Source organism: Spea bombifrons, chromosome 3 (assembly GCF_027358695.1).
Source record: "Spea bombifrons isolate aSpeBom1 chromosome 3, aSpeBom1.2.pri, whole genome shotgun sequence".
NCBI classification, from domain to species: Eukaryota; Metazoa; Chordata; class Amphibia; order Anura; family Pelobatidae; genus Spea; species Spea bombifrons.
Window position 1 is genome coordinate 34,599,580 of NC_071089.1, and position 14,720 is coordinate 34,614,299.

The 14,720-nt window shown below is 37.5% G+C and overlaps 2 protein-coding genes across 2 annotated transcripts in view; one reads left to right on the forward strand and one right to left on the reverse strand.

The window, feature by feature from the left end:
• Positions 1-14,720, reverse strand: part of SMYD3 (SET and MYND domain containing 3) — a 300,287-nt gene that overhangs the window by 246,799 nt on the left and 38,768 nt on the right. The window contains exon 2 of the mRNA XM_053459779.1: positions 4,930-4,993. Coding sequence (XP_053315754.1) covers positions 4,930-4,993 — 64 coding nt within the window. The remainder of the gene's footprint in view (positions 1-4,929; positions 4,994-14,720) is intronic.
• Positions 1-14,720, forward strand: part of LOC128483561 (LON peptidase N-terminal domain and RING finger protein 2-like) — a 224,433-nt gene that overhangs the window by 70,522 nt on the left and 139,191 nt on the right. The window lies entirely within an intron of this gene.

Below are 14,720 nucleotides of genomic sequence, written 5' to 3' on the forward strand. Positions count from 1 at the left end.
TATCATCCCCAGGTTCCAGCATGTACTGGCTGCCTTGGCTTGATAGGAGTGTGATTGCTGTTAGCAGTTTGATATATATATATCAAACTGCTAACAGCAATCACACTCCTATCAAGCCAAGGCAGCCAGTACATGCTGGGTTAAAAGGCATATCATGGGGCTGAGTGGCATATAGGGGGTTAAAATGCATTTCTGGACCTCCAGAAATGCATTTTAACCCCCTATATGCCACTCAGCCCCATGATATGCCTATATACCTCCAGAAATGCATTTTAACCCCCTATATGCCACTCAGCCCCATGATATGCCTTTTAACCCCCTATATGCCAGAGTGGCATATAGGGGTATAAGGCATATCATGGGGCAGAGTGGCAAATAGGGGGGTATAAAGCATTTCTGGGGGCAGAGTGGCATAACTGGGGGGGGCAGGTTGGCAAATAAAAGGAAATTTAAAAAATATATTTTTCTCAATCATAGCTTTTATTAAACATGAAAAAATAATTTACATGAATTAATATTTACTGGTAAAACTTTTTTCCTATAGGGTCGTCTTATATTCAGGCTTTTTGTTTTTTTCCTAAATTAATATTTTGATTTTGGGGGGTCGTCTTATAATCGGGGTCGTCTTATAATCGAGCAAATACGGTAGTTTTTCTTTGGACAATACCATGAAAATCAAGGGTTTGATGACTAAAATCTAGCATACCTGAGATCTATTACTGCAGAAATCCATTTGTTTTTTTATACACCTAACAAAAATAGAATTAAATGTTTCCAGCAGAATTTTATCTTAAAATATGTGCTTACAAGCAGTAGAGAACAAAGAGTTAAGAGGAAATGGGAAAAGAGAGGGAGAAAATGTTTACTAAAAACACGTGGTAGACAAACATGAGATAATAAGAAGAAGGCTGAAACGGAGTATATCAAAATGAGCAAAAATATCAGAGAGAGGAGTATTACTTGAGAGGAAAGTATACAGATGAAAGGCTAAGGGAGATCACAAGTTGGATGTGTGACTTGAGGAGTGAATTATGGAACTGGAGAGGGTTGGGTGAAAACAGGGGAATTACTGAGGAATTAGTGGGGCCATCAAAAGAAAACACATGAAAAGGTGGTGTTTAAGAAAAAAAGGCAGAGGAAACCTGAAAACGACATGATAGGATATATATATATACATGTAAACACACACATATATAAAATATCGCAAAATATTGGGATTTAGCCTTAAATATACACCGAACAGCCATAACATTATGACCACCGACAGGTGAAGTGAATAGCACTGATAATCTTAGTGGGTGGGGTATATTAGGCAGCAAGCCTTTTGTACTTAAAGTTGATGTGTTAGAAGCAGGAAAATGGGCAACAAGTGTTTTTTTTCCCCAAATCTGGTAATTTTTTTCCCTATGTGCTATTTGGAACATCTTTGAAGCCCTATCAAACTATATATTTTTTTTAAACGAAACACCCAGGGTATTATTATTATTATTCTTTATTTCTAAAGTGCTGACAGATTCCGCAGCACTGTACAAGGTGAAAAGGTTACAGATAATGACAGGTACAATGAGGGATTCCTGTTACCGCAGGAACTTACAAATCTAGGTGGATAAGGGGTAAGAAACCGGAGAGAGAGAGAGAGGGGAAAAGGGGCATATGGAGTGAACTTCAAAAGAGGAGAATGACAGAGAGGGGAGGCAGGTGTTGAAAGGAACAGGAGGGGGAGAGCAGTCGTTGATCAAGATGTACAAAAGGAGGCAGTCGTTGATCAAGATGTACAAAAGGTTGATATACTTGAGGTTTTGCGTGCTAAATGTATGTATCATTGCAAATATATGATACATTTGAGTGTCAGAACTCAGTTATAATTACATTAATTAAATTGAAATACTTTGGCAAATATCTTGTATTGTTTTTATTTTATATTTTTACCATATGATACATGGATGCATGTCAACAGATGCCCTCAGAACAAGTTAGCAATGACTGAAACGTCGACTTGACTTTGAATAAAGAGAAATTGTTAATTTAAAGACCTGGAGTGCTGACCATCTTTTGAAAGTGCTTTATATGGAAACTGCTGGTTACTAGCACCAGACTTGGGAAATTTGGAATGGTGTGCAATGGACTTTGTGAGTAAATATATATATATATATATGATCTCCTAGGTAAAATGTAAAAACTTTTAGGTGGTCGCCTAACTAAAGCAAAGCTATAAAATTGGCCTGAGCAAAATATGTCTGGTTCCAACAATCAAAGGGTTAAGTAAAATGGCGTGACCCAGGGATTCAAGCCCATCTACACCAATATCCCAAGGCTGGGGTAAAAAAGCCTGTCCCCCAGGGTCATGGCCCATAGTATGGAATAAGTCTGCTTTAGGTATGTTAATTAAAAGGTTACTGATCTTAAATTACCTAATGGTCCATAAACTATAGTAAATAATGCACACTATCATAATTGTGCCTTATTATTACACAAGCATTATCAGTTTGTGTAATTGCAGTGAATTAAGAGAATACTAAACATGACTTATTTATGTGACATGACTACCAATGACATGGATTTACAAAGCAAATGTGACTGACAGGAATAATTATATATGTGTGAGCAATTTCTATCCACCCAAGGTAATTAGTTTACCTTTAAGTCAATTAGTTCAAGAAAAGCATAATGTCATTAAACAAGGCTTTTTTGACCCTGAGAACATCACAGATAACTGACAAATTCATTCACATGGGATCTAAAGATAAAGTAAAGATGAAAATTGAAGTGGATGGCTTTACATGGGATTTTCTTGTCTTCTAGTTAGTAGACAGAATTAAGGTCTCTTTTCAATGTGTTACATCCTAAATATTTTACTCTAAGCATGTAAGAAATACTAATCCCTTTAGAGCCATATAGCCAAACAGGGATGTTGCACAATACATTCCAGACCTCAGCAGTGCTAAAAGAATCTGAAGATCTATCAGAACATGAGCAGCACAGCTGGGGCTGTTACATGTTTTAGGACAAAATAATGCAGAAACTGTCAACATAACAGCTTTTATTCTTTGATGGGAATATTGGTTTCCTTATACACGAAGTGAAGCTATCACCGACCTGCAAATAAACAGATGTCAATCTATGATCCCACTTAACGCCCTTTAAAATATTTCCATGTATCAGGGAATTACCTGCATTGCTATATGTTATTATCACATGTGATTTAACATTTTAGTGGTTTAAATAGTCAGTTGAGTAGGACAGTATTGTTTGGTTTTAAACATCATTAAAAAATATATCATGAAATTGCATTTCATTACTTGAGTATGGACACTTCAGTCAAAGTCGATTCCTCTTATTGGGTCAACATTAAAAGAGATATAAATTTACATAGCTTTTCAGACTTCTTTTCTTTGTCCATCTGAAGATGGCATAAACTTTGGCTAAATACTTTTTTTTCTTATTATTTCAGTATAAACACTGAATTAGTAGAAGGCATAGGGAAGGTATTGTGGCTGGTAAATAAATTTGCCATAAGATATTTATTACAGATGTTACTGATGCAGTCATGTTTGATTCTTAACGTATTCAACTTGCCTCCTAAACCATGTCAAACTTGATTCAGCTTTATTCTAGTATATAGTTGGGAAAAAGAAAGATAAGAATACAATGATAAAATAAGGAATGATTAAGGTCTGAGTCTTTACATCAGGAAAAACGGACAGACTAAATGGGCTGAATAGTTCTTATCTGCCATCAAGTGATATGATTCTATAAATGACAATAATTCTATTAAAATTAAAATAAATGAAAAAAAGTTATAGTTGCACAGACATATATAAAAATGTAAAAAAAAATGCCCATGATGCAAAATTGAGGTTAAATAATTTTGCAATATTAACACAGAACACCTATCATTCATCTTATCACAGGCAACTGTGTCTAATTTAGCACTCACTGTAACAGATTGGTTCAGCTACAGTCAAAGCTATGTATTTACGCACTGTTATCTCTATGGGAAGATATTTCTACAAGATATTATTTTGTTATTGTAGACGGGAGATTTTGCTAACGTAAAAACAGAATTTGACTGCAGTCTAGCCCAGCTAGTCAGCACATTTTGCCTGATGTTAAGTCTCAGACCTTTATCTTTGGTCTTGTGTTAGATTCAGGATAGCCCTATGCCTATCTCATGCGTGTTAAAACTCACTCACTGTATCAACCTCTACATGATGTTGGTAAAAACTGGGTTGATATAGCTGGCAACTGCGACAGAGAGATTTACATAACATTTAAAGATGTTTTGATCATGTAGATTACATCCCATTGGACAGAGACACAGGTTGACTTCTGAAACAGCTGTTGGTATCTAAAAGGTCACTAAGCTGTGTGGGTGAGGATACTAGATCACATAGAACTCATAGAACTTTGGAAAGAAAAAAAAGCATTCTCTGCAGCTGGGAGTAGGTTGGCTAAAGTAGCGTAATTTTTGTACATTTACAATGACTGTGATGCTGGTCTGTCCTTGAGAAAGAGAGGAAAATAGAAGACAAAATAGAAGTTTGCTGCAGAAAACTCGCATTTTTGTCAACGCGCTTTTGAGAATAGACTGGTCTGTGCCTTTTTTTAAATGAAGTAACTATACACCTGACAAAAGCTGTTAAATGAAATATTAAATGCAGATTGAGGGTTATCAATATGCATGGTCTTGTAGAAAAGACTTGTTAGATTGTTTCAAGTCCTCAGGAGTCCCTTTTTTAGACGGATAGTTTCTACCTCAAGACAAGAAGTTTATGTAACTATACAGCTTTTTTTTTTTGTAAAGAGTATTACCTTCAACTAAAGACTTTATAACCTAGTAACAAATAAACAAAAATGAAATCCAGTCTTTCAGCTATGTACACTGATTTACTTCCCCAGGAAAAAGGTGTATTTAGTGGTGGTCTTTACCTGGCAAGTCGAATTGCAGTATCTGGCAAATTTGCACTGAGAACATCGCTGAAGACTTGTACTCCTGTAAAAACAATTTAAAAAGTTAATTTTTTATTAGTGCTCGTAATATTATTTGCTTTAGCACATTAAAGGGCACCTGTCACATACTGGGTCAATTCATACACAGTGAGAAAATTCATTTAAGGTCAGACTTATAGCCTCCTAAGGGGCATTAGAAAATGGTCACCTTATAGAATGAGATACATGATTATCTCGTTATATTAGCTTTAATTGCGCCTTTATGTATTTATGTTCTTTTTTGTTATGTTTATAATTATGTTTCTAATATTACTATTTTGTTACTATAGTGAATGATTATATATGGAAAATTAAATTTTACTAAGTTTACCATCTGTACGGCAATGTATATCAAAACCATGTCATATTGAAATGGCAATATTGAAATGTATTGGAATACACAAGATGTACAAAAATATTGTAAATGAAATAGACGTAGGGCCAATTATGCTATGTGTGCACCCCTGTAGAGTTAAAATGGAACAAATGTTTCCTGCACCTGTCATCGTATTATTTAGAATGTGCATTTTGTTAAAAGGAATATTAGGAATGTTTATTTTGGGTTCATGTCAGGATATTATCTGCATATAATATGTATAACGCCTCCAGCAATGTAAATCCATCCTAGCTACGAATGTTAAAAGTTGACATTTCTAAGGGATGAAATAACAGCTTTCCAGCCTGGGGTTAGTCGGGCCACTTCATAAATAGATAATGTAAACACTTTTTACAAAGCACCCTTGTACAAAAACAATCACTTGCTATGAGTTTAAACAGTTTACGAAAACCACCCTGCTGAGTTAACCTAAGTCCTCTTCTCTTTCCCGGCAGGAAGACAAATGGAAGAAATTAGGTCTTGTGGGTCAATTATAAAGCCGGTACAGTGGAGTTTGCCAAACTCTGTTGACAACAGAGCAGAGACCAGAGGCACATGTATGGGCATGATAAAATGAACACCTTCGCCAAAAGAACTATATTGAGATGAGTTATCATTTCAAATTATATGTTACTGAAAATACTCCAGCTAACATTAAGGCACCTTGGATAGTTAGGATATGCCATCTACTGACACTTTTTGGATTGATTTTGTTGGAAAATAATACTCATGGTAAGCCATATTTGTGCATAATCTTTAACTGATATAGGTTGTTTTGCAGCTGTGTTGTACACTACAGTGTTCAAGTTATCTGTTTAGAATGCTCCAGAAAGTCCCATCTGATTGTGCTGGCTAGCAAATAGGGCCACCTGAGAGTGAAGGCTAATGTACATGGCTTTCTGAACATGGGGGATAGATCTGTACAATACATCCAACTGCATACGAAGACAGTGTGTAATGCGCTGAATGAGACCAATTTCCTGGGCTCAGTAGGTCAGGAAGGAACAAAAGCCTTTGACAAACGAAAAGTATTAAGGGAAAATAAAAAAAATATTATTATTCTATATAGTTTCTAAAGCACAGAATTCAATATAACAACACCTAGAAGATAGCTTCTCCTGAACAGATGGGTGTCCCTGGCATGTATGTGCATACACTTTACAGAACTTGCTAACTACAACTGGGCTCAAGTCCAGGTTCAGCCAGGTTAAACAAGAGTGAAGGACTGTGAGCTGAAGGCAAAACATATCAAACTCGCATCTGGGATTTTGGTCATTTTCACACAAAAGGCCCAACAGGAGACAGGCTCAGCAAAGCAAGGCCAGAGTCTGACTTGGCCCTGGTGTGGCTTGTACAAAACCACTATCCTGTTCTCTACCCTCTAGAAGTAACTGTTTAGAAAATATATGTGACGTGGTTTGACCTTCAGCAATAAAAGGGAACTAGTCTTCCAACTTTTAAAAATAAGTGCCACTCCTGCCAGGATAAGCAAGAGAAGACCGCTGCTATAACTTGTTTGGAATCGTTAGCTGTCTGCTCTCAACAATATAGCTGGTCAGCTGTCAGTTAAGTAACTACAGTCAATATAGAGCGTATATTATGTTTTTCAGTCGGTTACATTGAAACTTTAATATATATTTATTCTTCTTTATAAGGATATTTCTTCCAATGACATAGTTAAGTGGCAGAACACTGGGCCAGCATACTTACCAACTTACTAGCTAGCACTTTAAAATATACAATTTGATTTTGAGTTAAGAAAAAATATATACCGTATACATATATATATATATATATATACACACACACTGACTGTCCACTTTATTAGGTACACCTTACTAGTACTGGGTTGGACCCCCTTTTGCCTTCAGAACTGCCTTCATTCTTCGTGGCATACATTCTTTGTAGCATACTTTCTTCGTGGCATACTTTCTAGCCTGGAAACATTCCCAAGAGATTTTGGTCCATATGGACATGATGGCCTCACACAGTTGCTGCAGATTTGTCAGTTGCACATCCATTATGCAAATCTCCCGTTCCACCACATCCCAAAGGTGCTCTATTGGATTGAGGTCTGGTGACTGTGGAGGCCCTTGGAGTACAGTGAACTCATTGTCATGTTCAAGAAACCAGTTTGAGATAATGTGAGCTTTATAGTGCATTCTCCTGCTGGAAGTAGCCATCAGAAGATGGGTACACTGTGGTCATAAAGGGATGGACATGGTCAGCAACCATACTAGGCTGTCGTGTTTAAACAATGCTCAATTGGTACTAAGGGGCCCAAAGTGTGCCAAGAAAATTGTCCCCCACACCACCAGCCTGAGCCGTTGATAGAAGCAGGATGGATCCATGCTTTTATGTTGTTTACACCAAAGTCTGACCCTGTCAATTGAATATCACAGCTGGAATTGAGACTCATCAGACCAGGCAACGTTCTTCCAGTTTTTCCTTGTCCTATTTTGGTGAGTCTGTGCGAATTGTAGCCTCAGTTTCCTGTTCTTAGCTGACAGGAGTGGCACCTGGTGTAGTCTTCTGCTGCTGTAGCCCATCTGCTTCAAGGTTCTAGGTGTTGTACGTTCAGAGATGGTATTCTGCATACCCTGGCTGTAACCAAGGTATTTGAGTTACTGATGGCTTTCTGTCATCTTGAACCAGTCTGCCCATTCTCCTCCGACATCAACAAGGCATTTTCATCCACACAACTGCCGCTCACTGGAATATTTTCTCTTTTTCGAACCATTCTATGTAAACCCTAGAGATGGTTGTGCGCCAAAATCCCAGTAGATCAGCAGTTTCTGAATTACTCAGACCAGCCCATCTGGCACCAACAACCATGTCACATTCAAAGTCACTTAAATCCCCTTCCCAATTCTGATGCTCGGTTTGAACTTCAGCAAGTTGTCTTGACCACATCTACAGTACATGCCTAAATGCATTGAGTTGCTGCCATGTGATTGGCTGATTAGCTATTTGTGTTAACAAGCAATTAAACAGGTGTAGATAATAAAGTGGCCAGTGAGTGTACATCACAATACAACTTGTAAAATAGTAGATGGAGGTTTTTTTTTCACCTAACAATGAAATTATAAAAAAGGTAAAAATCTAGATATTCTGCAAATTATTAAACAGGACATCAGAACCCACCATTTGTTATGAAAAAAAAAATACACCACATGGAAGCAAAAACATAAGGGGATATGCTCTCTAAAACATTACCACATATTCATTCTATTAAACAGTAAAACATTTTCAGAGGATAGACTGCCTTTAAAGTTATCATAACGAACATTGAACATAATATTTTTCTTTAGATCACAGGGCAATGATGAAGCACATATTCCATCCAGCTGAAATTACATCTTTAAAGTAAACAAGAACTTAGACCCGAAGAACAAAGAAAGAAGGACAGATAAAAACTTGAGATCTGGATTTTTACCAATTAAACTATTGAAATAAGTTTCATACCACACACAGACAAAGGAAGTATATACAAAGATATCACTCAGGTGAACAGAGGTTACTGTGTATGGAAAACATCATACTCTTGTCACTCACAAATAGCATGTGCTTTGAAGTCTGGATAACTTCTTCCAGTAGTTGCTGTGAGTTCTTGGGACTTTTTCTAATCACCATATACCCTTTGGTTTGTATGAGAAACTTGCTAGTTTTTTTCCATGGTTTTTTTTGTTATTTTATACATGCCTTATTGCACTGTTAATAAGAACAGCCTACATTAACTTCTATAAGCCTTATTGATTCTTTAAATTTCCTTTGCACGGTGTTGGTAGAAAAAACAGCATAAAACATTTAAACATTTAAACTGATTGACCTGTTAAAATAAAACATGTTTGTATGGACCCGTCAGAAATACTTCAATTGGTGCCTGCTGTAGACTGCATGAGAAGGCAGAAAAACTATTTATAACTGGAAGAATAACTACATAGCAAAGGAATAAAACAAATGGTTGTGCTATGAAAAGATATGCAAAATTACCTAAAGCAATCTTCACCAATAACAGCCAAGTCCCCCTCAGGTTGAGCCATTGGGTTTGTGTTTCTGCCCTGACTAGTACTGTACTAGTCAGCGTCAGAGAATAAAGATGCTAGCTAGGGTCAGTTTCAGTCAAAACACTTGAAGTAGGATAAGCTAAGATAATAAATTAATAAAAGTTAATTAATAAGAAGTACTACTGACATTTTTAGGGGTAAAACAAAAGGAAGAAGCAATGCCCAAGGTAGTGTCCTAAGCAATAGAGTGGAAGGATTGGCCTGCTTGTGGGGCGAAGCCTAAGAAGATGTGGATTAAATGATTATCCAAGGCAGCTAACCTATTGGGAGTTAGAAATATCATGTAAGCAACAACGCTAGTGAACGAACCAGTTTGCATATGAAGCTGTGTCTAAGAAGCTGTTAGTGACAAAGAGTATGTTGCCATTAACTCCTTTACTACCCTACAGATGTGGTGGTACATCCACAAAATTTATGGTAAAAGTACCCTTAGGATGTACCTCTATGTCATCCATTGACAGCCTGGATTCCCCACCCCCCATGTCAGCAACATCATGAGTATCGGTACACTGTTACACATAGAATGATATAGAATCATGTTGAAGTGCATTTTTTGTGAATTGCGAGCTATGAAGGTTGTGCAACTGCCCATGTTCTGAGGTTAATGGAATCTGTTTCCTGGTCCAGTTCCTGACATGCCTGTTATGGATTATCATAAGTGGACAACAAATATCTGGTTGCTCTAAGCCGCTAGTGCTGAACAAATGGCATCCTGACCTCAAGTTTGTCCTGTTCTTGTGCTGCTTACATGAATCATTTTCTTCCTTTTGTCCGTTGGTACCTACTGGGCTCATTGTACACTTGCTTCCAGACCACAGCCACGTACCATGTTCTGGCTCCAGCACATGTGAATGATCTTGGCTAGTTCAATTCTGATTTCTGCCACTGACTTCTGCCTGCAATGGACTACTGTCTGCAAGCATGTGTTCCTTGACACCTGTCAGAGCACAGACATTTCTACAAGCTTCCTCTGTGTACCAATAATGCCACGGTCTAATGTCCAAAGATCCACTGCTACAGACTCCAGCCTTACACATCTGCTCTGCCAGAGACTCTTGTGCACTGATCTTTGACCATAGATGTTTGTATAACGCCTGCTCTGCCCATAGATGCCTACCACCTAGACTGTCTACTGATCCTTCATCTCTGCCACCAGACATTTTATTTAATCTTTCCTGTAGCTAGAGCCCAAGAGAAAGACTAAAGCAGCAGTAGGCAGCCACCTCCTGTCGAGACTCAGGAGTCTGCTTGTTCCACAACTGAATGACCCTGCACTGAGACTCCAGCCTGACCTAGCACCCCAGCCATGGCTCTTCTTTTGATCTACCCATGCAAATGTGTTACATATCAAATTAAGCAATATGTATTAAAACCCACCTATAATGTATAGTAACTTTCTGATTGATTTAGGCAACATTGGTAATAGTGAATGAAGAGAAGGGAGAGATTTATAAATTGATTATAAAATGCTTGCCACCTTGCTTCTGTTAGGGGTGAGGTTAATACTAAATGTCTCACACAATTACACAGATTGCTTAACAAGAAACACGTGCTATAGGTGTTTTATTAATAAAATTAGGTTTAGCATAATTTATTTAAACTGCTTACAGAGTTTAGCTGATTAAACCATGTCTATGTAGAAATAAATATTCTCTGGTTGTGAGTCGTTAGACATAAAGATATCGGTAAACTAAATGTCTGCATGTGGCACGTCTTCACTGTTCTATGCTTTTATTGCAAAACAATATTGATAGTCAGCATATTAATGCAGTTGAACATCACCTGCTGAATGATGTATTACATGTCCTCTGATTTTTTTATTTTATCATAAAAAAATATAAAAAGTCTGACATTTGCCTTTAGTCTATGTTTTCTAAATATAGCTTCTGTAAAAAATGGGAATTAAAATCATAACCTAAAATTAAAAAAACAATTGTCTCACAATTATAATACCAATCATTTTTAATGAATGAGCCAATTAATATTGAAGAACCTAGGCTGGGGGACCAAATCATGACAAAATCAATGATAACCCATCAAAGACAACCTGTTTTTTAATCAAACTATGGGCTGTACCAAAGCCCTTGTGTAGCTGAAGAGTTGGACAGGCCTTTATTAAGAAACAAAACGCAATTACATTGTCTCTACAGGAATAATTTAGCATGCCAAGCCAAATAAGCAATAATGTATTTTGTGGTTTCCCCTTTTATCGCTCTACCCTGCCTGCAGGCATCCTTTAAGTCACAGAATCAATTGACTGCATTGCAAATAATGATTTGCCTTCTCGGTAACAATGCACGGCCTGGTATTAAATGGTTGCATGCCAATGGATTAGTCGATTTCTTCAAGGAGAAACCTTACCTCATCTTTTTATTTCCTAATTAGAAGCTATAATTTTATCAACTTGGATAAGGATATTGTTTTTTGTTTGACATCAAATTTATATACGTATGATTCCATTTAATTCGTATTTCTTTAACCTATTAAGAACATAGCCCCCTCATTATTATTGGATGCCAGATGTTCAAAGCATAGGAAATAGTGCAGGATATGAAGGTAATACAAACTCATTTGCAAATGTGAACTGATAGGAAGTCACGCAATGTCACATACCTTTAGTATGGTGTACTTTCAGAAGCAGACAGGGATGTACTGGGAATGAAAAGGAGCCCTGGAAATATTTAGACACCAGCCCTCTTTATTTTATTGTGTAGTCAAGCTCATATGCCCATCTGCCTGATGAGGGGCGTAACTAGAAACCACAGGGCCATGGTGTGAAAATTGCCCGGGGGCACCCCAGCTTCACAAGCAACATGGCCCACAGTGCCACATTTATCCCCAAACAGCTTGTCTGTGCCACCTTTGCCCCAGCTTGTCCGTGCCCCCAAACAGCCTGCCTGTGCCACCTATGCCCCTTAAACTGCCTGCCCTGGACGGAAACAGAAGATTTCCTTGTACAGTGTGCGAGCGTCACATTGGTCAGCTGTGGGCTCATGTTAGGTGGCTGTCGGCATTACATTACAGGGAGGTTGAATTGTGCAACAAAAACCTTCATTGCAAAATATGCTAAATATGTACTTTCACAGCCATCCTTTGTATATGACAAAATTAGGCCCTGCTTCCCAGTGCCGCTAACAAGTGCTCGGTTGTTTCAAAAAAGCCTTTCTACACCTATCTTGCACAGGGAATCATAGTGAGCCTCAGGAGTGGAAATACTTTCTATACTCTTCCTTTCTCATGCTCCAACATTTTGACATCCAATACAGTTCTGTGTTTTCTGCAGTCTACTTACAGAGGGAAAAAAGTAAAGATGTAAGCTGCACCTATGTCTCTACTGTGACAAGTCAAGTAATTTCTGCCTCAAGTGCAGAATCAAGACGATGTTTAGAGACTGGCTGCTTCCATGTTTACCCATTGCTTTAAAGGCCAAGATTTACTTCAGTGTTAGTGGATGAGAAACAAGGGATAATGACCATTCTGTTTACATCAAGAAGGTAGATGGCCATCCTTTATCCTCTGGTCTCGTCACCTACAAAACGAAGTATACAATGAAGTATATCTTGTTAGATATATTTGAAGAAAAAGTGTCGGTGCGCTAAGCTAGTCACAGGCTCAAATAATACAAATGTATAATACGAGGCCTACCAAACAGGTGTAAGCATGCTGCAAAAACAGTGAATTGGCTGTACAATGTATACAAAAAACAAAAACTGTCTGCGCTTCTTACCCTAATAAAGTTGGCAACAAATATATAAACATAATATAAATGAGAGGTTTTGGTTATATGAATTGGCCAAAGCATAATTAAGCTCACCCGCCACGTCAAGGCACACTCTCAATAAGGTGAGAACCTACTCTCACCTCCTACATAGTGGGCACACAAAGCAGTTTAGATATATTTGAGCAGCAGAGACTGTTAATCCAAATGGACTTGTAACCCAAGTGGATGTTTATAAAAATAGGTGCAGACATTTTGCCTCAGGTAGTCACATGACTCTTATCAAAACTCCTGCCACAAGCTCCCATATCCTATGGCCATGTAATCTCCCTCTCTAATCACAAACTCAAAATTCTCAAATAATATAACTACGGCAATCTAAGTAAAGGGTCTCTTTGTCCCTAAACATTACAACTGGTGATATTTGGTGTGTATGGTGTATTTTTTTTTGTGGTGGGGGGGGGAATGACAGAGGGCAGGTTCCTTGCGTGCATTGTCAATATGTTGAAAAACATTAAATCATTAATCATTAAATGAAACACTATTTGTCTTCCTGAAATACAGGGACTGGAAAGCATTTCCCTGTTATTTTGCTTTAACCCCTTAGCGACCTTTGACGGTTCACGGCCGTCACGGAAAAACGGTCACTTAACGACCTTTGACGGTCCTGACATCAACATTAAATTAAATAAGCTTAGAAAGTGATCAACGATCACTTTCTTTGCTTAAACGGCGTTGCTGTAATGCCTCGATGGCATCATTATTAAAAAAATAATTAAAAAAATATGGGAAAAAAAATGTGCTAACATTTAAAAATAATTATGCAGTGATGTCACCAGAGGAACCATTCAATACCAGCAAAATGTAAAAAAAAAAAAAAAAAAAAAATCCAAAAAAGAAACAAAAATTACTAAAATAAAAAAGTTTATTATTTTGATCAAGCGCTAAAATTAGCGCTTTATCTTCTCAAAAATCTCGACATAGAATTAGCTTTAAAATAAAAGCATTTCAAATACCCAAGGGGTGGCTAATTTAATAAAAAATGAATTGTTTGATGGGGTAAATTGGAGTGGCCAGGCTCAAAGATAGGGCATAGGCACAGACTGACCAAAATGGAGAAAAAAAAGCGCACTTCCCAAATGTGGCATTTTAAATCCCAAACAACCCGACAAACCCATGCACGTGGGGTATCACTGAAGTCGGCAGATGTTGCTGAACACATATTGGTTGTTTGATAGTGACGCATACCAGGAGCTATGAATTCATTCCTGAAATACAATTTGTGTAAAAAAAAATACAAAAAAATATACTACCACAACTTTGGCAAAGGGCAAGTGGTAGAATTTCATGCATAAAAGGTTTAAAATACCAGCATTTGAAATACCTTGGGGTGTCTTGTTTTTAAAAACATATGGTTTGATGGGGTAAACTGAATTATCCAGCTTCAAAGATGGCCCACTTAGGACATGAGGGCAGTACGACAATAAAGTTCCAAGTTGAAAAATGCACACTCCCCAAATATGGCATTTTAAATCCCAAACAACCCGACAAACCCATGCATGTGGGGTAT